Raw genomic sequence first — 26,108 nt, forward strand, 5'->3', positions numbered from 1 at the left:
GACAATCCTCTACATACCCTAAGTGGTTTTTTCAGGTGATTTCAATGCAAAGTTCTGTTACTAAGTTTTTTCCGGTGAAGAGGAAGTGAGCTTTAGCTTTTCCTCAGATTCCAAGTGGATCTATCAAACAGTTTGAAAAATAGGATGCTGCTCCCTTTTAAATTTCTTGGCTATTTTTTCCCTAGGATTTTTCAGTTACTAGAATTTTACCATGTTTTTTAACATATTAATGAAAAAGGACAGAATCCTTGAGGCCTCAGTTCCTTGTGGCTGTTGAAGTGAGGGGGAATATTTATGCATTCCTGACCTCACTTTTTTCTTAAGTGCTTCAGAGGGAATCACAGTATAAATTTTTCTTAGGATATTCCACTTTTACGAGGTGAAATTGTTCCGTGTAATCATAGTTACACTGTTCCCTTTATGTTTCAGGCCTGTTGTCCCATTTATGGTTCTAATAAGCTGAAGAACTACTGGAGCTTTATAAAAATTAAAGAGAGCTGAGTGCTTTTGAGCCTTTCATGTAGAGAAGTGTGGCCTTGAAAGAATTGTGCAATTAGACTCAGTGCTTTTTTTTGACCATTAAAAAGGGCCAGTTTTCATGCAGTAATGAACACTGTTATCCTTGAAACTGCTTGGAAGGGCCGTTCCAGTTCTGAAACACCACGTGGAACCTTTTTAATGCAGAATTTTAAACTGTGAATCTTCAGGTCAACAGCCTCTTGAATGAAAACTGTAGGCATGTTGGAGTTAAGGCTTTTAAAAGATGCTAAGCTGTCACTTAAACTAGCTTTGTCTCAGTGGTCTCTCTCTTATTTCCATGTTGGTAGTTCCAATAATCACTTGAGTGGGATCAATATCAATCTCTATGTGCATTTATTAGTCGTGAGCTCTAAAGACCATAGGCAGAAGTCTCCTTTAAAAAGTGATTTTAAGAAATAGATCCCTGTTCCCCTATAAAAATTGTTATGACAGACACACTGAATCGCTTTAAAACTGCTGGGAATGCCAGATGGTGAATGGATGACTGAAATGATGCAAAAAGGGCATCTAGGGAGAAGGGAGATTAAAAACTTTGTTGATTTTAAATGCTGAGAGTTTAAGCACAATTTTCACATGCAGATCCTGCTGCCAAAGGACTTTCAACGCTGGAAATGCCAAGAGAGTCATCATCTGCACCAACCCTTGAAGCAGGTGTTCCAGAGACAAGTAGTCACTCTTCCATATCAAGTAAGTTTACCTCTGGTTTGAGGATTAAAATCAAAGTTACTGTATTGTGCAAGAGATGCACAGCATGTAAGGTAAATTCCTTCCTCTGAGTTCCTTTGATTCGTTGAAGTACAGCTGTTTTGGATATCATTAGAACTGTTAAATCTCTGGTGATCAGCAGCATTTTAACAGGTAGTAGCTAAAGATTTTCTCTTGGGACATGGCAAGTTTGACAAATGTGGTTTTCTTGAATTAAAGTAGGTAGCAGCTAAAAGCAGCAATTCACTAAAGCTGAATGTTTCTTTTGCCCTGTGAGAAAGCATTGTCAACTGTCAGTGCACAGAAACAGAAGATGAGGGTCCACAGGGCTGTTACTATGGCCTTTGGTACATTTTTTTGCTGTACCTTAGGAAAAAAAAATCTCTTGCAATTTTTGTAAAAAGCCTTGAATGCCACTTCCTCAGTTGCTTGCTGAAATGTGATAACTCTTTGTCTGGGATTCCCACAAGCATTTCAATTGAAAGTGAACTCTGTTGTTTGCAGTAGACATCACAGATGGCTTAACAGAGCAAATGAAGATAAGATGTTAAGGTGGAGGTACCTGAACAAAATTCAGAATGGTGTGTCCATCTAGGTGACCCATCTGAAGGCCAGCGGGGCAGAACTGTGGCTAGTAAAAAAGGGAGGGAAAATTACTTCCTCTTATACCAATGAACTGCTAGGTCAGCTCAATTGTCCTGCTGAACTTCAGTTTCAGATTGCTATAGCAATATTAAATTTTAGTTTTGGAAATTCATCGTCTGCTGTTTTGATTGGAAGGAGTTTCTGGCTTATTAAAGGAAGAATGTTATTTTAGACATGCTAGTTGTGTATCTCCCCAGTTTTCCCACAAGCATCCCAGGTCATGTGCATCTCATAGAGTACATTTGTTGGCCACCTAATGATACAGATGTCACTTACTAAAGCAGCTGAAGAGGGTCCAGTTAAGACCTATTTCTCTTGCTTTTAGCCCAGTGCTAGTGATTCCTGACCTATATGATGTTGAACCTGCATTCCTATGTAAATATTTCTTTCGTCTTTCTGGAAATTTGCCTCAGTGTCCAACTGCAAGAAGGGGTATGAATTCTTCCATTGTGTCTGTTGTACATTTAGGCTGAAATGATTTTAATCTTCTACTATGTATCCTTACAGTGCTTTGCATAGTAGGCCCTGATCAGGCCTGTGAGCACAAGGCACTTCTGTAACACAAACAGGTAATATAACCTGGCCACACAAAGCATACATCATTGCAATGGGAAGATTTTGCCTTTGGACTTCTCTCTTTGAGTAGAGAATTCTACAGGGCTGACCAGATCAGTAGATAACAAATGAAAAATGTTGCAAACCACTGTATGAAGGTTACTCATCTTTTAACGTGCTTGTTAGGTTTCTTGCAGAGAACCTGATAGAGAAAACCTTCCCCCCTGTCATGGTCTAACCCCAGCCAGCATCCAAGCCCCAGGCAGCTGCTTGCTCTCGCTCCCACCAGCAGGACAGGGGAGAGAATGGGAAGAGTAAAACCTGGAAAACTCATGGGTTGTGATAAAGACACTTCAATAGGGAAAGCAAAACCTGTTCATGCAAACAGAGCAAAAAAAGGAATTTTTTCACTGCCTCCCATGGGCAGGCAGGTGTACAGCCATCTCCACAAGAGTAGAGCCCCATGACAAGTAATGGTGACTTAGGAAGATGAAATCTGTCATTACAAATGTGTCCCCCCTTCTTCCTTCTTTCACCCACTTTATATACTGAACATGATGCCATAAGGTCTGGAATGTCCCTTTGGTCAGTTTGGGTCACTTGTCCTGGCTGTGTCTCCTCCCAGCCTTCCATGCACCCCCAGAGTGGCAGCGTGGAAAGCAGAAAAGGCCTTGTCTTTGTGTAAACCCTGCTGAGCAATAACAAAAACATCTCTTCATTATCAACCCTGTCTTCAGCACAAATCCAAAACACAGCCCTGTACCAGCCACAGCTTTACCAACTCTACCCCAGCTGAAACCAGATCAGTTCCCTTTGCCACTAGTCAGTCACAGGCATGCAGAGTCACATGCTGGTCCACAGCAATCATGCTGCATCCAGCACTGTTCAAAGGCTGGCAACTGTGACGTGTTTTGGGTTTTTTTTTTTTTTTTTTGTGGTAGCTCTCTGGTGGTTTGGATTTTGGTGGGTTTTTTTTTTGTTTGTTTGTTTGTTTGTTTGTTTTCTCCTTATCATTATTTGAAGTCATTGCTCTCACTGAGAAATCAGGTAAATAATCCTGGAAATCCAAACCTGCTCAACAATAGCCTGATTATGTGATATATTCATGAAAAAATTTTAATTGCAATCACAAAAAGCTGCTAGAGAAAATTCAAAGAGATAATTTTCTCTATTTTGACAGTCATCTGCACTCCAAGCAGTCTTGTCAGTTCTAACATTATTTGCTATTCTTTTATCAGGAAATTCTATGCTTGATAAAGTGATAAAGCATCTATTTAAAATCATTGTCCTAGAAATGATGGAAATTCTATTTTACTCTTAATTTGTGTGAAAGGCAGCTGCAAAATAATTTTCAAAATTGAAGCATGGAATGGTCTCTTGGCTTGGTTCAATTCTACAGGTTCAGTTATACCAGGGCAGCTTTGCAGAAATGCTGTACTTGGGCCAAAAAATGGAGTTTAAATGCACTTCAGAAGGATATAACTGGAAAGGATGTAATGAGTAAAAACATAAATATTTCATCTAATAAAATAATTTCAGTGCAGATTTTAACTGAAGTATTCGTTTTGGTTGTTGTTGTGTTTGTTTTGTTTTTGAGGGAATACTCTGCTTACTCTGAATTCTAAACTCTTTGATAGAAAATGAGTAGAGCAAGTTTAGGAGAAGGCACTCAATCCTTCTTGACTTTCTGAAAGTTGCAGTTTATCCCTTATCTGTACTACTTTGTCACAGCTATTTATGTGAAATTCTGTGTCTAATTTCACAGCTTAGATGGCTACTGTTCAGAATTTTATAATGGAACTACCTCATAGTTATTGGTCTTTTTAATGATCTTGAATGTAGTTCAACAGATGAAAATGATCATTAAGAGAAGATTTTAGTTTGTTGGTCTTGCTCTAAGGGCCTATTGAGGAAAAACTTAAAGCTATTCTCAGGGAAACATTTTAAAAGCTTTCCTGGATACTTGTGTCAGCAGTTTCACAGGCCTTGTTCAAGCAGGGCCTTAAAACTCTGTCTTCATACAGTGAGCAATGATTTTAGTTTCAGTTGTGGAAGTATACTGCTCAGGCTCAATTGTCCAAGTGAATGTTTTATGCTTGTTCAATTTGATTTTTTTTAATGAATGGAGAAAAAAGTGAGAAAGTCAGAAGTTGTGTATGTTCTCTTTCTTCTTCAATGTAATTAGAGGAAATAGATGGAATCATTTCAGTTGGAAATGAGCTTTAAGATCCGTGAGTCCAACCTAACACTACCAGTCCATCACTAAGTCATGTTCCTAAGCACCACATTGATATGAACCAAAAGTCTTCAGTCTCCCTTATGGTTTTACTCTGAGTGACACATATCTCATAAATCAATCTTTTTAATGAAGTAAATTGTTGGATGAATAAAAATTGAATATTTCTTGCTTGATGGCTCTCTATAAGATAAATGGCAGTGAAGTTAGAGAAAGGTCTTATCTTCAAAGGCTGCTGGCTTCACCCATCAGCAGAACGTGCAGGTGCTCTGCCTGAGGGGTGGGGTGTAGGAGGCAAGTTCAGCTCGTGCCTCCCTTGAAGGATGCTGTGGTACACAGTGTCAGTGATTTGCTTTCCTAGGGTCAGCATGGACACAGCAGTCCTCATGCTGTGCTGGGAGGAGACTGAGTTTCCTTCCTTGGTACGATGCATGTGAGTGAGGCTCGAGTGTACATTTATTGCCTCCCAGCATGGGAGTTTTGGGGTAGGATCTTACCTCTTCCTAGATGCCAAGTCTTTTGATTAGCTTTCATAATACTTGGAGGCAAAAAGGCACTGACAGTTGACACCGTGAACCCAAGTCTCTTCTGACTGATGGCATTGGGGCCACAATTGTACCCTGTGTAGCTGTATGAGAGGTGCATATTGAATTGAGCAAGATCCTTAGAGCCAGCCCTCATTGCCATTTCAGAATTTATATCATGCTGGCTTGTAAGATCAGTAAATGAGTGTAGTTCTAAATGTTGTCTGAGCTCCTGAAATCCTTTTGCATTTCTGACTTGCAGCTCAGTTCAGACAAATGAAAAGAGGCTCTTTGGGAGCTCTGACAATGAACCAGCTAATGAAGAGGCAGCTGGAACACCAGTCTAGTGCTCCCCACAATATCAGCACTTGGGATACTGGTGAGCTGCATTTATTGTTCTTTATTTCTATTTCCTGAACCAATTACTGTGTAACAATCCACTTAAAAAAAAAAAAAAAAGAAAGAAAAAGGGAGTATTTCTATTCCACTATTGCAAATAAGTGATCAGTATCAAGTCTAAAGTGAATCTTTATAGACAGTACAAGATTATCACCTAGTAAGTGTTGGAATAGTTACATGTTTGGGAGGTACAGTGTTGTCCCTTTAATTGTGCATATTACTCAGATTATTTCCTGGTCTCATTGGAAGAAATGGAATAATCACAGTTGAATTCATTAGGTATAGGATTTCATCCCTGGTGCATGGAATCATTTATTTGTATGTCTGTTTACAATGGTGTTGTTACACCACAGAGTTGTGCCTTCTACCAGCCAGTTTTGTTTCTCTTTAAAGAAGTTTTCACCATACTCACTGCTTTTTCTCCTTTTAAGATGAATGCAAAGCAATGAAAACTAAATTAAGCATGTAATTTATTCACTACTCATTTCATTTGTTTTTTGTTTTCTTCTGTATAACACTTTTAGTTGTACCAAATTCATAGCAGATGTCACTAAACAATAAATTCCTTTTGGTTTGTCAAAAATGCTAGATATTTTAGTGCTCATTTTGATGTTAGTGACATAAAAAATTCTACTTCTCAGGAATTTATCAGCAGATGGCAGATGCATCTAGAGAAAGGAATGCTTCAAATAATGTATGGAACTTATCATGCTGAATGAATGTGTTACCATCAGCCCTGGACAGCTGAGTTGAAATTTTTGGTAGATTTAGTCTTCAGCATCAAGTTCCATCAAACTAAGCTGTGTAGCTGAAGAGTGGCTAAAGATATGGGGCATAGTTCAGGATTATCCTTTCTATTCCAGTCTGCTGAGTAGCATGCTCAGCATGAGACCCTTAAGTCATAAAGGTCAGAATTTGCCAGTGGTAACAATGGAGGTTTTGTTCTAAAAGCAGGTAAGTTTATTTATTGAACAGACAGAGCTGGATCAGGCAGGGTTTTAGAGATTTAAAAGTTACTGCCTTTGTTCTGCAAGGAGTACTTGTATTCAAAATGAACAGGTCAAATACTCAAAACTGTTTAGAATCTCTGTCTAGTTAATCCTGTTCCAAATCTGGTAGCTTTCTTCTTGGTAATCTAGTTCCAAATCTGGTAGCTTTTTTTGCAACATCTATGACTTCAATTCAGCTGAAGGCCTTCAAGCATAGAGAAGTGAAATGAAATGTTCTTTTCTGGAAAGCTTTGCATCTCTCAGTCTCTTGTTCAACCACTAGCTTCAAAGTAAACTTTTTATTTGGAAAGGCCTTTTTGGATTTTTTTTTTTTGGACAAATGCTCAGTGTGACTGTTTGTCATTTCAATGCCACCCCACAATTTTAAGACTCGTTATAGTCATGCATACCAACTAGGAAGTAGTCTCATCCCACATAAATATGTGTGTTTGGTCCATGCATGCTTTATTAATTTATTTTTTAATACCTTGGGTAGGTGTCATGTGTCTCTTCCATTCTTATTTCAAATCACTCTTTTCCCAAGCTTGCTGTCTGTAAAAAAATTGTTTTGTGCCTGGCTTCAGTCAATACAAAATACCTCTTCTAGTGTATTGGTATTTCTGAGCACTTGTTTCTTCCTCTTTTTGTGGCTCATATATTCCATATCTTGTAGAATCTTTATGGCTAGCACTTCCTTTCCTGTTAATTGACTCTTGTGTAAAATGCCTTTTTTATTAGGTTGTCTGTGTCCTTTTTCCTGTATGGACTTCTTTTTTTCTTTCTTGCCCCTTCCTTTCTATGCTTAAAAAATTAACTATTTCCTTTTTTCCCCCTTTCTTTCTTTTTTTCTATAGCAGTTGTATAGTTGTATTTGTCTTTCTCTTGTTTTAGCTGTTTAGGACTTGTGGTGCAGTTGACTGGTGACAGGTGCTGGATTTGTGGTTCTGGAGACTGAAGTTCTTTCTTTATTCACAGAGCAGATACAGCATGGAAAGAGGCTGTGCAATGTCCCTGTTTGCCTAAACCCAGATTTGGAGGGACCACCACTGAGGATCAGAGGTTAGTTCAGTGTCTGTTTGACCTGGTCCTCTGCCAAGACTGACAGTAAGATTTAATGGTAAATACAAAATAGTGCTGAATTTTGTGTTCTATTCAGCTGTTAAAACCCTCAGCTGTCCTGCAGAAAGTATAGAGTGGCTGAATCTCATTTCTGTATAAACTCTTCTCCCTCACAGCTGAAATACACCCAGCCTCTCTTAGAGCTCTGCAGTGGGGCAGTGACCTACTTTCTTTGCCTAAATCATGTTTTTTTCCTACTGTTCACTGCACAAGAGAGAACACTTTTGAGTAGTTAAGTCTTATTCGAACATGGTAACATGCATTATGACTGCTTTTAGCATTTGTGTGCTGCAGTGGAACTTACATCTAGAGAATATGATAGTGAAACTTTGAAAGTCATGACAGACAGATCTTTATCCATCTGAGAGGGGAAAAAACCTGGATACAAAATCTATACCTCTCCCCTGCATTCTGGATGTTGTTCTACATTACTGGAGTATTCTAGTCTTCCTGAAGTATCTGCTTATATCCAATAAAACCTTAGGGAGCAATTATAAAGTTCTGAACTATGGATGTGAAAGAAATGTTTCCTTCATGCTTCATAAAATGGTTATTTAAAATCTGCCTTATTCTCATTTCACTCCACTTATGTTGAGTTCAGAAATTGTGGGAGCTTCTTAGCTTATTTTGCCTGAGAGCTGTTGTTAAATTTGCTTTTCCTGCAGTAATCAGGGTTTTGGCATAATAAATTCCATCTAAATCTTACATAGAGAAGCTTCCTCGTGTTTCCATAGTTAAATATTACCAGAGAAGGTTAATGTTGACATTAAATCTGAATCTACAGATTGAAGCAACCAGAAAGAAATGTGGCAATGGATTACTTAAACTGTAATTCAGGAAAGCAGAACTTGGAGAAGTCAAAGAGTTTGGATCTCCCATAATACATGACTTTTCCTAATGAAATAAGCATCTATCAGAAATTAGGTGCACAAAAATTGCTAAAGGCAAAGTGAGCCCCACATGTTGGCATGATCACAGTTGCTGTGTTTGCAGCTGAAAAACTCAGCTTTGAAGGATAAAGATACTTTTGAAGATTTTCCAATGGAAAGCATTTCTAATGATCAACCCTCCAATGTTCTCAATTCCTTATGAATTCTTTCTTTTCTCTGTCCTTTCCTGGTTTATCTCCTGTGGCTCTGTTAGGATAGTATGAATAGATTGATGACCTGGTGTAGAGACAAGTGAACTTAATTCCTTCTTCATGTAACTGAGAACTATGGGAAGTTAATTCCCAACATGTTTGGGAGAATACTGCAAAACTCCTGATGTCCAGTCTTGTAGCAACTGTAGAATCATCTTCCCTACCTAGTAGATAAAATTGCATCAAGTTTCCTGGAATTTTTGATTATGTTATCTTTTTCCCCCAAGGATTTATCTATTTTTAATTGATAGTTCTAGGTAATTGGAATAATCTGGCAGAAGCAAGGAATGTGCTTATATGTCTTTTTATAGACACAATTTATTTCTTATTTCTAGGCATAGTAAAGCCATTATGGCTATTCTTTAAAAGTCTGCTCATCAAGCATTTTGGATTTCTGTTTAATGGGTATTTTCTTTATTTAATTCTTTTCCTAATTGCCTTAAGGTGCTACAAAATCTAGTTTGCTGTCAGCACCCAGTATAGTCAGTATGTTTGTACCTGCACCCGAAGAATTTGCTGATGACCAGCCCATTCTGATGACTGACAAGTAAGTGGGTTATTTTCTCTCCTTTCAAAGAACTAGCTGAACTTCAAATGTGTCAAGTAAAGTGTAGATATACTTGATGCAAATACAGAATCCATTTATCTCTATGCTAAGTTTTTTTTTTTTTTTTACCACAAGGTAAACATTTTCTAAACGCTGCTAGCAAGATATGTTTTCAATTTAGTAGGATCTGGATGGTTCTGCACAGGTGAAATGATGACTCAGGCTATTGTGTATCCACAGAGGTCAGGGGAAGCACTTTCCATCTTACTTTAAATCAAGGGTTCCTTGTGATCTATCAGAAACCTCTTTTTTCTGAGAGGAAAAGAAAAGAAGTTCCATTTAAAAATTCCTTTGGATTTCTGTTGAATTCAGTAGCAGTTGATGTGTCATCATGTGTATTCCACATAGCTTTTTTAATGCTGATACTCAGTGATCCTCAAAGGTTTTGCAAACATCTATTGTTTGGTTAAAATGCCTGTAAAGGGAATGTTAAACAGAAATGTACTCATTTAATAGAGAAGTAAAGCAGTCAGCAGGGAGCCATGCATTGATTTGTTCAAAACTTGGGAAGAGAAACCCCAAGCTCCTGTGTGTGCTCAGTCCAGTGGACAGACAGACATGCAAGGGTGATCACTGGAGAAAGACAGGGCCATTGTGTAGTCTGTGACTGCTAGTGGACCTTATTGTGTAACAAAGTGAAGCATCCCAAAGTTAGTCTGGTCTGTGGCACTTCCTTTGGCCATTTCACCAAAGCTCAGGCACTACCTATTAACATACAGACCAGCTGGGCTTGACTTCTATGACTTTGTTGCCATATTTTCTTTATGTTCAGTAAAAAAGGTAAGAAAATTGACTGTTCAATTCCATTAAGATAAAATCTCACAATCACTTGGAGTCGTTAGCAACTGATTGATCAAATTAAGGCAGCCTCCTTACTGGGCTGAGATAAGCCGATTTCCCACATTGGTTTGCCTTTTTCATAGTTTGTGAAAGCCTGTCTCATCTCTCCCAGATCTGACATCCCCTTTATAATTAGACATTTTGTAGCCTTTTCAGACCTTCATCAGTTGTCTTTGAGCATTTCAGGAAGGATAAGTGACTCAGCAGCAAATCTGCCCTGGGAAAGGAGGCTTTTCTGACATCTAAGGTTCTGTGCCCCTGAGAGGTCTTTTCATTTATTTCTTAATAGCTGTAACTGCTGTGGGAACCAATCAGATCATTGTTTTCTAATTGTAAAATTTGTTATTCATAATTCATGACTGACAGGAAGGGCAGTGTGAAATTGTTCCATCTCTTTAACATCATCTGTGAGTGTCATTGTTTGTGTCCATGGTGCCTGGGCCTTAGCCCAAGCTGCACAAATTGGCTGTGCTGACATTGTGGAGGGCCAGACTGCCGCAGACTCCTCTTGGACAGTGCAAACTGATACAGTCACATAGAGGAGGGAGCTGGACTGCAATTACCAATGAAAGACCCAAACCAGGGCCTGCCCTGTGGCCCTCTTTCATTTGTCGCTAAAGAAGCAGGCACTGTAGCTAGTGAGAAGTTTTATTAATCCTTGAAATCTATGGACTGTCACTAATTATAGAAAGATCACAATTACATTGTCTTTGTAAATAAATGTGGAATAGAATGTACTAAGTAATAATACTTTTAAAAGACATAATTATACACAGATCTATGTATAGTAATGCTTTGTTTGAAATTTGTTAACATAGGGATTGAAAATTTCCTTGCAGGTGCCATGACTGTGGGGCTGTTCTTGAAGAATATGATGAGGAAACACTCGGCCTGGCCATAGTTGTGCTCTCAACCTTCATTCACCTCAGTCCAGACCTGGCTGCTCCTCTGCTGTTGGACATCATGCAGTCTGTGGGAAGGTAAATTCAGGACTTTCCTCTCTCCAACGAGATTGAAAGGATTTTGTGCCTGGAACTGTGTTTACATAAACTTCAGTATACAAAGGTGTATATTTTAAAACTCTTAAGTGAATAACATCTGGTTCCGTCTTGTGCCTTTGTTACTCATCATTTTATAAATTTCTTATGTAACTTCTTCCACTGTCAGTTCAATTTTTGGCAGCTCCTTTGATATTCTTCCCTTTTACCCTCCAAAGGGAAATTCAGCTCAGGAATCTTCTCAGCTTGTCCCACTGTAAGCAGTGATGTAAAGAATAAATTCAGATTTTCTACAGTACCCTTATTTATTTACTATGTTTGTTACCTGAACAGTGACTGGTGCAGCAATTGGTGTGCTTCTTAAGCTTGAAAGAAAAGGAAATTCTACTGTTAGTTTTTATTCTTCCTGCTCACTGCTCCTTAAAATGGTTGGGTGTTTTTTTTTTTTTTTTGTCCTGCCTCCTAGGTTTTTTTATACCCCATTTGTCAGAATTTATGCTCTTGTCTGCTTTCATTTGAGAATTTGAGACAGGACTTTATCTTTTTGAAAGAAGCCTTCTCTTTTCTAAAAACGTCCCTTACCTTATTTTCTTCTGCTCTCTTGAAGTCTTTGTTAACAACTAGAGTACCTTGGCCCTGTGTTTCCAGTATAATGCTCATAAACAGCTTCTGTGTGTCTTACAAAAATTGCATTCTCTTGGCTCCCCCCTTGTTGCTGCTTTGACACAATTTTTCACTTTTATGTGGCTCCTACTTTAGAGGTTATGCAGGAATGTGGTCAGCTTTTCTGAACTTTGCTCCTGGAGGAGTGTTGACTCCTAAGTATGATCATTCATTAGTATACCTGACACTCCTCAGGCTTTTCAACCATATTTTGTATGCTAGGTGAAAATTTGCCTTGGGCTTCCAAACCAGCTGCTGTGTGAAATGGCCTCTGAGAAAATCTTGAACATTTGCTGCCATTATTTTTCTCTTGTTACTTTTACCCAGTGTGCATGGGATAATTAACTGTTACCATTGAATTTTGTGTGGTTGCTGTCTCAGCCACTTCCCCAACTTCTTGCCTCAGAGGTGGGATGGATGTGATGGGGTGTTCCAGAATGAATTTCTGAGCAGCACTAGACGTGCAGAAACATTGCACAGCTCTTCTCCTACACGTTCTTTTTGGAGGCTGAAGTTCAAACTGCTTGACTGTGGCTTCTGCAAGGGCATGGATCTCCACAGCCCTGCTTCTGCTCTACCTCCCAATTCCATTTAAACACAGCAGCTCTTCAAGTCCTCTATTTCCATTAACTGCAAGGCTGCAGTTCCCTGCTGTCTCTGCTAATTAACTCTGATGGAGGCAGAGTTTCTGACCTAGACGGATGCTGCCCATTCTGTGTGACTCTTGTAAATACAACAGTATTGCAGCCACAGAGAGGAAATAATTTGGAAGATGAATTATCAAGGGATGAGGGATAAGTGGGCTACCTTTTTCTGTGTTTTGAGGGGGAAATGCTACATCTTTAGAGTGAGACAGCTGATTGTTTTAGAACACAAGATGACAGTGCAACATGAGGTATTCCTGGTAAATGTCCTGTCTTGTTCCTGCTGGTTGGAATTTCTGAAAAATTCTAAATACAATAACAGACTCCCCACAAAGGAATTACTTTGAAAATATGCCAAATAAGTAGTGAATATAAGCAGAGAGGCATTCAGGTGCTTCATATATGTACCTTGCTCTGTCTTTCATTGAGTGGTGCTATATATATATATATAGCTCCAAGTACCCATCCAACAGCAGAAGGGAAAATGAATTAGACTTTTTGCACTTTTATTCTTACTAATAGAGCTACTACTTTCATGCCTAGAAGGGGATAAGGAGTTAGGAAGTGCCAGGTGTTTCAGGACCTAAACAATACACAGAAAGATTTTCAAAAGTTATTTGGGTACCCACAGGCATAGATAGGCATCTGTTGGGATTTTGTGAAGGGAAAAAATTTCTGGGTTCAGGTTACTGACAATTAAAGGTTGAAGTGTTTCTAAGACTCTGACATGCGTTTAATTTTATGATCTGGTTCCTCAATCAAGATTTTTGACTTGGTTATTCTTATTTAACTGATTTTTAGTGAGATTTAACTTTCCAAACATTAAAGCTGTGTTTGAAGGTTAAATTTGGGCTTGAGTTAGTGAGGAACTGTGAAAAGCTTAACTTCTGTTCCTAACGTGTACAGATTTGAACACATCCATTTCCTGTTCTGCTTTGTGGTCTGAAAAGTGGAGGCAATGATGAGAGTTCATGGCATTTGTGCAATAAAATATTTAGAGTAGTAATGATAAATATATACAGACCGTACATTTTTGAAAGTTTCAGATGTTCCCAAGTGTTTACTCTAGTTCATGTCAGGTGAAGTTTTTCCAAAGTTGGAAACCTACTGTTTTTTTTGTCACAAACCCCATGCTTGCACTATCACATTCAAAAGGAGAGAAAAACATTAGACTTTGATTTCTTTTAGAAGAAAGATTTTACATTGTTGTGTTTCTGTACTTCAGTAGATTTTGGAAAATAGGTGTCATGTCCATTGGGCATGTGATTGGTCTCATTGCATTCTGCAGAAATCCTCGTGTGCCTTAATGTCAGCTGATGCTGCAATCATTCCAGAATAAAAGCCATGATTGCTTGATGGTAGCTTCAGACCTTTCTCACCCAGAATTAGCTTTGCACAACAGAAATAATATGTTGTATTTTAGTGTGGATTGCTCTTAAGAATACTGAAGTCAGGAACTCTAATGTGTTTTTCTGATTTATGCTAGAACAACGGAAGATAATAAAATCTTTAGTCCTCTGCACCATCAAGTTTGAGATTATTGCATTGTTGGAAGTATGTTGTGTCCCCAGCTTGTCATGCATAATTCATGAAAATCACCATAATTTTGGTTCATGCTGTTGCATTTGACTGAGCTGCCTTAGGGTCCTTTTTGGATTTTATTAGTTGATTAGAGAGGAAACTGTCTTCAGAACAGGGGGTGACCAAGGATGAGCAATAGCTAAGTCCAGGATAAAAGGATCATTAATCAAAAAAATCCCATTGAAGTTTAGATATAAAATAGTGTAGCTCTATGAACTTTTCCCTTAGACTTATCAACTTATACCATCTAAAATATTGATTTGCAGCAGAATAAAATAAGAATTTTGTTTTATGTATAAGGGATGATTCTAGTGTCCATCTTTATATTGGCTTTACAGTGTACAGCCTTTTAGTGACTTTCGGTATTAAAGGTGTTTTGCTTTGATATTGTAAGCCCTGATTCTATTCATTTACATGTCCTGCATATTGAAGTGCATGATTTTACTTTGTGTTCAGGATTTTCACTGCCCATATTTGCCTTTAAAGTCTATATTTAGGTCCTAAAATAAATGACCTGATTTTTTGAGAATACAATAGTTCTCATCTGACTTTGGGAGAGCTTGTAGGTAATTAGTGGTTTTGAAATTAGGCTAGTTATTTACGTGCCAATATCTGAAACTGGAAGCCTCAATTTAGAGGGCCAAGCAAAGACTTTTTGCTTAGTCTGTGTTGCTGCATTAATCAGAAACTATTCAGTCAGTAGGCAGCTTCTGGCAAGCTTTTTTTCTCTCTAAAAAAATTTGTTATCCATGATATGCTGTAGGGCAAAAACGTTACTTCATTATCCTTGTGCTACTAGAGGGAGGCAAGATTTGTCTTTAGAGCAATTGAGCATTAGTGAGACTGCAAGACTGAATAGAGTTTATGTCATGCAAATATGATTTTTCTGAATTTATGTGCTCTTCAGATCTTTATGTTAACATTTTAAATGTTCTCTAAAATTCATGTGTGCTATTTATTTAAAATGGCGCTTTATTATCATACTTAAAAATAAAACACACACACACAAAAAGCAAATGAGTTTCAATTTCTTTTTTATTTTTATTCCAGGTTGGCATCAAGTACCAGTTTTTCTAATCAAGCAGAAAGGTATGGTAGCAAAGGATACCTTGACAAAAGTGAAACAATCAATCTAAAGCATCATCTTCCCTGACCCTAAAATCAACAAAATTTAACTTTTAAAAATGTTATTTAATATTTGTGAGTAAAAGGAAAAAAATGCCCTTTATACTTATTTGAAATATCCTGTATTTTCTGGAGATAAACAGGAGCCCATATTCATATGTGTTAAAGCTGGAAAAAATCAGATTCAGATGCTGTTTGATCTTCACAATTTCAGTGCAGCTTTTTCTAACTGGTTCTGTGTTCAGTATTTATCTTGATAAACTATCTCCATAAATTCAATCAAGTGAATCCTCCTTGGCCATGGAGAATCCCTGGTAGTGATGCCTCATTATGTAAATCAGATGCTGAATAGGATAAATTCATTTTGTGAAGCTGTAAAGCATGTTAAGATGTGCAATTTATGAGTAAATAGATAATACTTAGGCTTTTAAATTAAACCATTCATTTATGAATGATTAGGGAGTTCTTCATCTTTTGAAGGAAACTGCAAGAGGCAAATGAATATTATAATGTTTTTGTTTACCTGTTCTTCATGTGTTTCATGAAAAGCCAGAAACCTTATTATGTGTCACTGAAATACACAAGGTGAGAGCAGGATTATATTTCAAATTCAGATAACTCACACATAAAACTATGTGGGGAATCAGGAAAAATACAGGTATTTATTGAGACAAATACTTTAAGTATGTGTATGTAATTTTTTAATCTATTCATAGTTGAGCTCAAGTCTTGAAATCAAAATGCTGTACTTTCTTTCAGGATCAGGACACTTCTGTTTTTGAGTGTCTCATTCATAACTGAACAATTCCATATTTAAAAATAATAGCATCATCTTTATTTCCTCCATGTAGTCAGCAATGACAAGTGTTTAATCTGCAATGCAATTTTTGTCTTCTTTTCTTTTCCCTCATTTTCAGCATGATGATCCCTGGAAATGCTGCAGGTGTGGCCAAGCAGTTCCTCCGTTGTGTGTTCCATCAGCTGGCTCCCAATGGCATCTTCCCTCAGCTCTTCCAGAGCATTATTAAAGGTAATGTGCAATACCTGAGTGCATTTCTGACCCTCAGTTCCCTCTGTATGAGCAGCCAGTGCAAGAATATAATTCAAATTTCAGATGGAAGCTTCTTACGGACCTTGGCTACATCTCTGATGGACTTCAGTGAGCTGAGTTCCATCGCTGCTCTGAGCCAGCTGTTAGAGGTATGTTGACAATTGGCTGTGTAAATGATGCTAATTTTATTAGCATTATCAGGGTAATTTCTCCTCATTTGAGTTCAAACTTGCTTCATGAAAAACACAGAATTTTTGTTTTGCCCTTCCTGCAAGTAATTAGGCTGTCCTCACCACTGGTAGTGCACCCCACTCCTTCCCCAAGCACTGCTTTTTGTCTTCAGGAACACTTCTACTCATACATCTCAGTTCTCCCTTTTCATTTTATCTGATGATGGTTTCTCTTAAGTATTCAAAAAATCTATTGCCTGCCTTTCATTGACAGCCTTCTATGCAGCTGGTTTATTTCTACTGTACCATTTTTCCTTCTGCTAGAACTAGTCCCTTGCATGTGTCCTGTTCTTCCAAGAACATGGAAATTGCCTCATACAAGATGTTGGCATCACTTTAAAACTGCTCATGTCTTTTCAGGCCTCACCCTAGGACACAAGCCACAAAAGCATACATGGTCTATGGAATATTAATGAATGTATCTTCTTTGAAACTGTCTAAAGGAAAACATGAAAAAAATGCTGCTGAATACTTTAAGTTTTGCTTTTTCTACTGCCATGCCAGTCTAAGCAGATTATGAGTTAAGACCCTGCTTGTAACATTTAGGCTTTCTTTTGGTCAATACTTTAGGAACTCTAGACTAATTTTCACATACACAGCTCAAATTCCCAGGACAACACTATCATTAACACAGTAGAACAAGCATGCAGTATTTGGTCTCAAACTCAGCATTTCCAAATGCCTTGTCAGGAACCATTTCTGCACGTGTATGATCGTTCACAGCTCTGATTTCCTTTCCCAGGGTTTAAACAACAAAAAGAATTTGCCAGCAGGGGGTGCGATGCTCCGCTGTTTGGAAAACATTGCTACCTTCATGGAAGCCTTGCCGATGGATTCCCCCAGCAACCTCTGGACCACAATTAGTAATCAGTTTCAGACCTTCCTTACTAAACTCCCATGTGTTTTGCCTCTTAAGGTATGATGTGCGGGCATCTGAAACAAGCTATATTGCCATTGGTCAGAATGTACTGAAACTGTGCATAAATTGTGGATAACCAATCGGAGTGGGTTGTTGGGAATGTTTCCTAATGATTCAGCTGATGTTTCCAGAGGACTGGATTTATTGTGTCTCTGATACGTCCCTTTAATTATGTTTTCTGTGTGTAACAACAGCAACTCTGACCGGGGGTACTTTTCACTTCTTTCTCCTATGTATTTCCTATGCCCTGTCTCTGTCAGATTAGAATACTGCATTTGAGACAATCAGTATTTAGACATTAAAATCCATCTGGTTTTAACTGTTGAAACTAAATAAAACTCTTAAGAAGAGCAGCAACACCTAATTAATTTGCTGAAAGTACACAGTAGCCAGACAGGCAGAGAGAACTGAGACTACTGGGACTTGGGCTTAGCCCATTTGGCTGACCAGGTTGTAGTTCTCTTTGTAATAGAATATTGTTACAGAAACTGAATCCAGAAGCTCTGGGCTCTGATTTATTTGAGCTCAGAAGACATACACCAGGATCTTATCTCCTGGTGTGTATATTTTAGAAAACACAATAAAAACTTCTGAGTCTTTCCAGTAGACTCCAGTAAATTAAATGGAATTCTGATGCACTTAATCTGTTTGCTGTGGTGTGAATGAACCCAGTGGTAATTTTTTCTGTACATAAAAGTGTTATTCTATATGGGCTGAGGGATCCAAAATCTAAACTTGTGACTGATAACATTGTCTTTTAAATTGGTTGTCACCACCTGGCTACATGAATGATATTAAATTCCTTGGCACTATTATGCAATAGTCAGATCTTGAAACATGTTTAGATTTTGGTAAATTGTGGCATTATCCTTCAGCTTAACTTACTAAGCCAAACAGGCAATAACCATTCCCTCTGTGTACTAGCCACCCCAATCTGCTGCATCTTATGTAACTGAAATAAATAAAAACAAATTAATTGGATCTTAGTGGTTCCAACTGCATATCCACCATTCACAGAACCTTTAGGTGTAGGGTTTACTCTGATTTCCCTTTTATTCATTTGAGGTATTATTAGTAAATACAAGTAAAGCAATTGCTTGCTCTTGAACTTTCAATCTCCTGTTCTTTTCTTTAGGGTCATAAGGGACCCTTTGATATTATAGATGTTTACAGCAGGGGTGAGGCAAGACAATGGGTTGATCCTGAAAAGTCCATTCAGTGCTGTAACCTGTGTGATTTACTTAAAATAAAGATTACATCATAAGGAACAACTTAAGGAATCTGAAACAGCAGCTGCCAGGGCATATTCTAGTGTTGCAGGTTGTGAGATGTCTTAATATGTAAGGGAAAATATCATACTCCAGAACAAGCATAGACATATACAATAGGGTTGGTTGTGTGCACCTATGCTGTGTATGTTACCACTGAAGGGGCATGATTGTGTTCAAGGATAAGCCAGTTTAGAGAAGGTAATTAAAAATCAATCATCAGGGATCATTTTTCAGACTTCACTTGTAAGTTATTCATAGCTGCTACCACTATAAGCAAGATATGTACACAGAAGGGCACTAACTTCTTTTCTTTTTCTTTTTTGTCTCCAAATATGTTCAGTGTTCTTTAGACTCTAGTTTAAGAATCATGATTTGCTTGTTGAAGATACCTACTACTAGTGCCACCAGGGTAAGTTCCAAGAAGACAAAATTCTATTGCCTCAGATACAGCCAGCCTGTGCAATTGTATGAGTGTGTTCATTTCCCCTGGCTAGGAGAGCATTATATGTAAGCATAAAATTGTGCAGTCCAATACTGTTTGGAGAATGATAGGAGCTTTGGAATCTAGGTTACAGTGAAGTGGGGGTAGAATTACATTCTTGTGTGGGTGTGAATGTATATCTTCTTAAAGATTTGATGTTCTCTTTTTTTTCCCCCCCTCTTCTTTTTTTTTTCTCTAAAAAAAAGGATTAATGAGCTTCCTCAGATGTTTTTCAGTACAATTCCACTGAAGTCAGTGAGGTTTTCCTGCATAAACTATACAGCATCTCTTATAAACACTGTGTCACAAGTGGAACTATTTTCTAACTTTTTGTTTCTAACTTCTGACAGAAGCATGAAGGCATATGATACAGCTGTTTGCCCAAAACAGTGTGAATCCCAGGCAGATAGCCTCTGAGCTAAAAATAATGCTGTTCCATTCAGGCATCTCAGAGCTGGAATGCTTCTTTGCTGTTTTGGGCAACGAGTTATTGATTTCTGTAACACATGTCATTGCAGAGTCTTCTGGAACCTTTTTCAAAATTACTGAGCTTTGTAATTCAGAATGCTGTCTTCACTCTGGCCTACCTGGTGGAACTATGTGGTTTGTGCTACCGAGCCTTCACCAAGGTAACAGTGACACTGCATCTTCCTTTAGGGACAAGTAAAAATAGGACAAAGTAGTGCTTCCCACAAGTAGTTTGGAAGTAAAGATGGAATCACTATCAAGTTTCAGGCTTGTCAACAGTTTTAACATAGTTTGGTTAATCAAGTAGTGATCATGGTATAGTGCCTTTTAGTAATGCTGAGTTTTACATTCACAGTAAAGACACAGATGATGGGAACCTGCTGCAGATGTTGCTCAGAAAAGTTTTTTAGTGTGATTTTGTGACTTGGACACTTTTTTCTCATATTTTTGAAATACCTGGTATTCATGCATCACATGAATATCAGTCATATCTTTCCTAGTGCACAAGTTTAGCCATTCACACTTGTGAGTAAAAACTTAAATATTCCTGGTAGTTCCTTTGGAGAGCACAGCTGTGGGGGGAGCAGTAGACAACTGACTAAAATGGAAGACTGCAAGTTAGGAGCTTTCCATCTTAGATCCTGTTCATTCTGTATTGGGTATTTTCCTTTGGCAGGCATGGCTGTTGCTCTGTAAAAAAGAGAACAGTATATGTACACTTTTAAAAAGTTTTGAAGATTCCTGGATGAAAGCTATGGTGTACAAATAGCAGTTATTACTTGGATTCATTTTTGTAGCTATCAGTGAGAAGTTTAATAATAAAAAAGCAATTGAACCAATGATCATATATACTCCATTACCTAGATTGTCAAGGTACTGAACAAAAATGTTGCTTTAGCTACTAAGTGCACAGTTTTCCATCCTTGCTACATTTGTCAGAACAGTAATTAATCCTCAGGAAACACTCTGTCATAAGTAGCTGCATGATTTTTTGTTTTGATAATGTACAACTGGAACATGCATACTTTCAGTCTTGTTAAGACTTAAAATATCACTGTACAAACAGTGGAGAAGAAATGATTAAAGCAATGGCACTCTTGTGGAAAAACTGCGCCACAAGAAAATAAGAAACATTTTTACCAAATGTAATGGCTTGAAGCATTAAACAGAAATTAATTAACAGTATGTTTAATGATAGCAAGCAAGTTCTAGTTTTTTTGTCTAATTTGAAAGAGAAGAGTTTATGCTGTGGAATAATCCTGAATACAGAAGAGATTGCCTAGCTTTTGGAATTATTTTGAGTTGTATCTATAGTTAAGGCTTTGTGCAAGGCAAAGTGAGTAAAATGTTAACTTGAATAGTTAACATTTTACTCACTTTGCCTTGCACAAAGTGCATTAACTTGAATAGTGGTTTTTTTCACTGAAACAGAAAAGCCTCATTTAAAACTGAAGCAAAGATACCCCTCTTGCATTTGTGGTCTTATCAGAGTTTTTCATATATCTGCTAAAGCAAATTGTGACCTACAGGAAATTTTTCAGTTTCCTCAGGCTCTGCAGTTTCAGAGAAATGTAGTTAAAACCATGGTATTGGAAAACTCACACGTGTTTCTTGCATGCTTCCTGGTTGATTATTCTGTTTATGTAGTGAGTACTTAATTGCACACAGGAAGCTTGGATTACAGTGCTTGGTAAATCTTCTTGATTTAGTTTAATTCAACCTGATGACCCAGAAATGGAAGCATTAGTGAATGTTCTGCATTGTATGGGCACAGAATAGTTAATTTAGTGGAACTCCACACTACATTATCCTTGCTATTTTTGAAAGCTTATTGTAGTTTTGCCTTAGAAGTGTCAAATTAATGACTGCAGTTAGAAAAAACACCAAATCAGTTATGATGTCTGTGTTTCTCTACAGTGGAAGCCACTGTATGTAAATAAGAGTGTTGTGGTAGACGACCGCATAGAAGTGAATTCCAGAAGGAATATAATTGTAAGCATTGAAACTATTCAAATGTAATTGCTTGTTTTGCAACTTTGAGTGTGCTGACTGGAACAAAACACCAACTTTCAGCTAAGCTGTGGAGGATTCTTGTCTTTTCAAAGAGCAAGCTACTCCGACATGCACTTTGTGGAGGTCAGTGCTGTACAACCACTCCAAATCTTTTTTTTACGGAAAAAGATCCAACATTTTCCTAATAGCCAATGGCAGGAATATCTGAGTTTCTCTTGTCTTGGAGCCTGAAGACTCACGTCAATCTGATATTTCCTTGTCTGAGTTTCTGTTCCAGGTCAGCAATTTGGTGTTTTTGGGTGCCTTTGTAACTCTCAGTTGAGAGTACCATCTCTTCTGTGGATTGTAATCTTATCTTTAGTTTTCCTTTCAAGTGTCTTAAGGTCCTTAAATGGACACTTTCTGGCTTTCTTATCTCTTAGAACTGCAGAAGCTTGAACCTAAACTTAGCCTTTTGCTGGTGTTCTGTTGTCCCTTACTAAGTAAATGCAGAATGCCACATGATTTTGCTATTGAATCTTTTAAAGAATATTAAGAGGCATATCTTCAGTATTTTTAATTACTGCAGTATCAGCAATGATAAAATAAAGATTTTTGCTTTATACTGCCTTACTTGGAGGACAGCAATCTCCATTAAAGATCCAATTGACTCCTACTACTAAGTTTGGACCCTGAGGTACTACTGAACTTCAGTAGTTTCCTGTTCTCCATATTGACATGTGGTTAGTTACAATTTGAAGGTTGCAAAGCTGTTTTCTGTAGGGATACACAGACATGTGAGAGAGTTGATTTGGCTGAACAGTGACTGAAGTAGTGTATTTTGACACTTCTGGTATCAGATTTATACATATAGCTCCCCTGGATGTTATTCTCAAAGAGTAATGTCTTTCTGGCAGAATATAATGTTTATACATATTTATCACCAACAGGATGATAGGAATAAGCAGACGTGGGTAGGAAGGATACTCTGGGCCATTGACTTATATGTCATCACTCCTGATGTACAGTGCAGGAAGCAAGAGATCAGATGTCAAAAAACCATTTTGCCTGATTTTGCTCAATCTCTCTTCATGTGCTTAACAAACTTTAAGAGTTTAGACTGTGAGGTAGGAGACTCCTTAGAGAAAGAGGCAGTTAGCAGTTGTATTATCCCTAAGCCAAGAAAAGCTGGGGTTCATGAATCCTGTGCTTCTTTTCCAGTGTTCTGACAAGCAATTTGTTATGGCCCTGTTATATCCTGTATAGCATAGATGTTGGTATGTAAAATAGCTGAATGCTTTTGAAAGAATTATATCTTCCCTCTTTTCAGTATGTGTAGGCTACTGGACTGGGTTACTGATAGGAACTTCTGTCCACTCTTTGGGGGGGATGTAAATGTCAACTGACTTGAGTGTGGCACTGTACAGTGTCTGTGTCTCAGCTCTGCGAAGGCATTTGATGGTGGGAAGGGATACTCTTCCTGGGAAATTCTGACAAGTAATCAGGATTTGTTTAAACTGTGGGTATTATGCACCATTCTGGTTCTCGATTCCCACTCAGAATATCACAGTGTCAGAGAAAGTTCAGGTAATGATAGCAAGAGTGATCAAACAGTTTGAGTTCCACGTACGGAGCAACTAAGTCAGAGCTCTTTGGTCCGAAAGAGCAGGAACTGATGGGAATGTGAGAGAGGTCTGCAAGGTCCCAAGTGATCCAGACAGGGCTAGGTAATTTCATTCCTTTCCAGTGTAAAGAACATATTGAGTTTATAGGAACTAGTCAAACTAAGTAAAGGGAACTGATTCTTCAATAGTGTGTGACTCTTTACCATTTGTGCTAAAGGTTGGCATGAGTCCCAGAGGTCAATGGACAGTTATGTGGAAGAGAAATACATTGAGAGTTTTGAATTATACAGAAGCTCAGAAGTTCCCTGAGCTGAAAATAGTTGGTGAAATTATACATGCTTGCCTTGTTCTTATTCTTTTGCTTCTGCTTATGGCCTTGTTGGAGATAACTTACTGAAGACATTTGTTCCCATCTGACCTCTCCTGGATATCATTATATTGTATATTTTTTATCAGAGCAGCACTCGTGCATGTGAATGTGTGACTTTTGAATACTTGTCCCCTCAAGAAATGGTTTCATAATACAGCTGATTCTGGAGTGTTAGCTTCCTGCAAGTCTAGCTGCCTAGACTGCAGCAGTATAGTCAGACAAGGACAAGGACTGCAGTTTGGGACCATTCTGTCATCTAAATATGTTATCTGTCTGCACACTCCATGTAATTGAAGAGGAAACTAGGAACTTGAAGTGTGGTCTCTTGATTCACAGACTGGCATCATAAGTTCCATGGAATACACACCATTCTGTTGTTTAGGCACCTTCTCTCAGATCAAGGCCTGATATTTAAAATCTGTTTTCATTCAGAGATACGTGGGTGCTGTGGGAGGCATGCACTGCTGCTGCAAGCTTTGTTAGAGAGCATGCCACACAGCTAGTGTGGGGACAGCAGTGCTCTGAAGAGGAGCACTGGTCACTGCTTGGTCTGCTGCAACAGAAGCCCACTCTCACTTTCAGCTTCTCCTGTGTGCAGCTAGACATGGCCTTCAAATTCTCTCTCACTAATTAAACTTCTCTGAGGAAGAGACAGATAATCTCATTTTACAGATTTTGTGGAGAAACTGAGGCCCTGACTGAGTAGGAATTTCCATACACTTAACTTAAGTGAACAGGCAAGTGCATGGGATTTACAAGATGGAGGATATCAGGTTTTAGATTTTAAGCACACTTTGGATATGCTCTCATTATTAGACCATTTATTTCATCTCTAATGGTTGTCTGAAATAGAGCACGGCGCTCCTGCTTGTCAAAATTCTTGAGTTGCTGTGGTCAATAGCAAGTTATGGGTTTGTTTGATGTTTTTATCTTATTGTCTAAAGTTGGAGAATGTCAAAGTAAGATGTATAACAAGGCCATCTTATCTGTTGTACCTCCTTGCTGACTCAGCCCTACAACTCTATTCTTAGACTTCTGTGTTCTAATCTCCGCTGGCTGATTTCCCCCTATGTTTTAAAGTGTTTCTGTTGTAGCAGCTGTAGCCAAGACTTGCTTTTATTGTGAAAGTGGAAAAGTACTGCCAGTCTAATGAGTGGAAATAGATGGTCCAAGCAGCTGTAGTGGAGGCACTCTTTTGTTAAAGGGGAATAACAACAGAAAGAGAGTGTGGGGAAATATAGACTGTTTTTGGCAGCTTCAGTGAAAAAATAATGCTAAATACTATGCCAGTTTTGTTCTTCTGTGTAATTTCTTACTGCTTTCCTCTTTTTTCTTTTCATGGGACTCCTTAATGAAAGCTGTGTTTGCATACCTGGGTTTTATAACTATTTTATAAAATCTGTCAGTATTTCATGTGTGAAATACTAAATCTTGGATATAATGTCTGACAAAACAGCAAAGAAAAATCACCTTCATTGATGTCTGTTCATTAAGTCTGTAGAATTATATAAATTATGAGTGATGTTGGCTTTTTTTTTTTGGACAACAGAGACTGGTACATTTTTGTAATTTAGTTATTCTCAAGCTTAGATAAAAAGCATCTTTATGGTTTACTAGTGGCTGTCAGTGAATTTCAAGACATTCATAATTCTGTGGTTTTTTTGTTGCAGGAAAGGGACAAGTTCTACTTGACACGCTGTGTTATATTGGAGTTACTGCAAGCACTCAAGTTGAAGTCGCCCTTACCAGACATGAATCTGCTGCTGTTGGTGCAGGTACAGGAAATTCTGATGTAATTCTCATACTGATCCTGTCTGGGCCCAGGTTCAGGAGTGGGGCAGAGGCTGAAGAACTGAGTCCAACATGGTTACAGAAAGTACCAGCAATGTCTGGGGAAGCAAGAACTTTTTATTGCAAATCCAGTTGCATTTGTATGCATTGGTGCATAGATTTAGGCTCCTACATTAAAATTTAAGAAACTAAATCTGGAATCCAAATTTCTCATAATGATAATGACCTGTGCATCACTGCTGATATATTGAAGATCACAGAATATATCTTGAGTTGGAAGGGACCCAGAAGGGTTGAGTCCACTGAGTTTTATATCATGTCCTGTTGGGGCAACTGCCCCTGGTGCTGCCTTTTCTTTATATCCTAGCCTGAAACCCTGTCACCAGCTTGTGTGGGAAGGGCTGCTAGTGGATCATGGGTCACAACTCAGTTTCTGGCAGAAAGTTTGTCTCCAGTTCCTGAAGGCCATTTTCTTTTGACCTGTAGTTTTCCAGCAACAAATACATTGAAAATATTTCTGCTGCTTTCATTCTGTGGAGTCAAGCTACCCTTGGAAAATATGAGGAAATAAGATACAGGCTTATGAAAACTTCTGCCTT

At 38.2% G+C, this 26,108-nt stretch overlaps 1 protein-coding gene across 10 annotated transcripts in view; it reads left to right on the forward strand.

Annotated features, from left to right (window-relative positions):
* Nucleotides 1–26,108, forward strand: part of UNC79 (unc-79 homolog, NALCN channel complex subunit) — a 108,797-nt gene that overhangs the window by 62,226 nt on the left and 20,463 nt on the right. For 8 of the 10 annotated variants that reach the window (XM_058027421.1, XM_058027422.1, XM_058027426.1 and 5 more), the window contains 12 exons: nucleotides 1,120–1,227; nucleotides 5,468–5,584; nucleotides 7,569–7,652; nucleotides 9,298–9,400; nucleotides 11,140–11,280; nucleotides 15,237–15,275; nucleotides 16,229–16,341; nucleotides 16,426–16,511; nucleotides 17,335–17,508; nucleotides 19,123–19,191; nucleotides 19,782–19,892; nucleotides 25,389–25,493. In XM_058027421.1, the coding sequence (XP_057883404.1) occupies nucleotides 1,120–1,227; nucleotides 5,468–5,584; nucleotides 7,569–7,652; nucleotides 9,298–9,400; nucleotides 11,140–11,280; nucleotides 15,237–15,275; nucleotides 16,229–16,341; nucleotides 16,426–16,511; nucleotides 17,335–17,508; nucleotides 19,123–19,191; nucleotides 19,782–19,892; nucleotides 25,389–25,493 (1,250 nt within the window). The remainder of the gene's footprint in view (nucleotides 1–1,119; nucleotides 1,228–5,467; nucleotides 5,585–7,568; nucleotides 7,653–9,297; nucleotides 9,401–11,139; nucleotides 11,281–15,236; nucleotides 15,276–16,228; nucleotides 16,342–16,425; nucleotides 16,512–17,334; nucleotides 17,509–19,122; nucleotides 19,192–19,781; nucleotides 19,893–25,388; nucleotides 25,494–26,108) is intronic. The other 2 variants (XM_058027429.1, XM_058027423.1) reach the window with 1 other exon arrangement.

Source organism: Melospiza georgiana, chromosome 6 (assembly GCF_028018845.1).
Source record: "Melospiza georgiana isolate bMelGeo1 chromosome 6, bMelGeo1.pri, whole genome shotgun sequence".
Taxonomy (NCBI): Eukaryota; Metazoa; Chordata; class Aves; order Passeriformes; family Passerellidae; genus Melospiza; species Melospiza georgiana.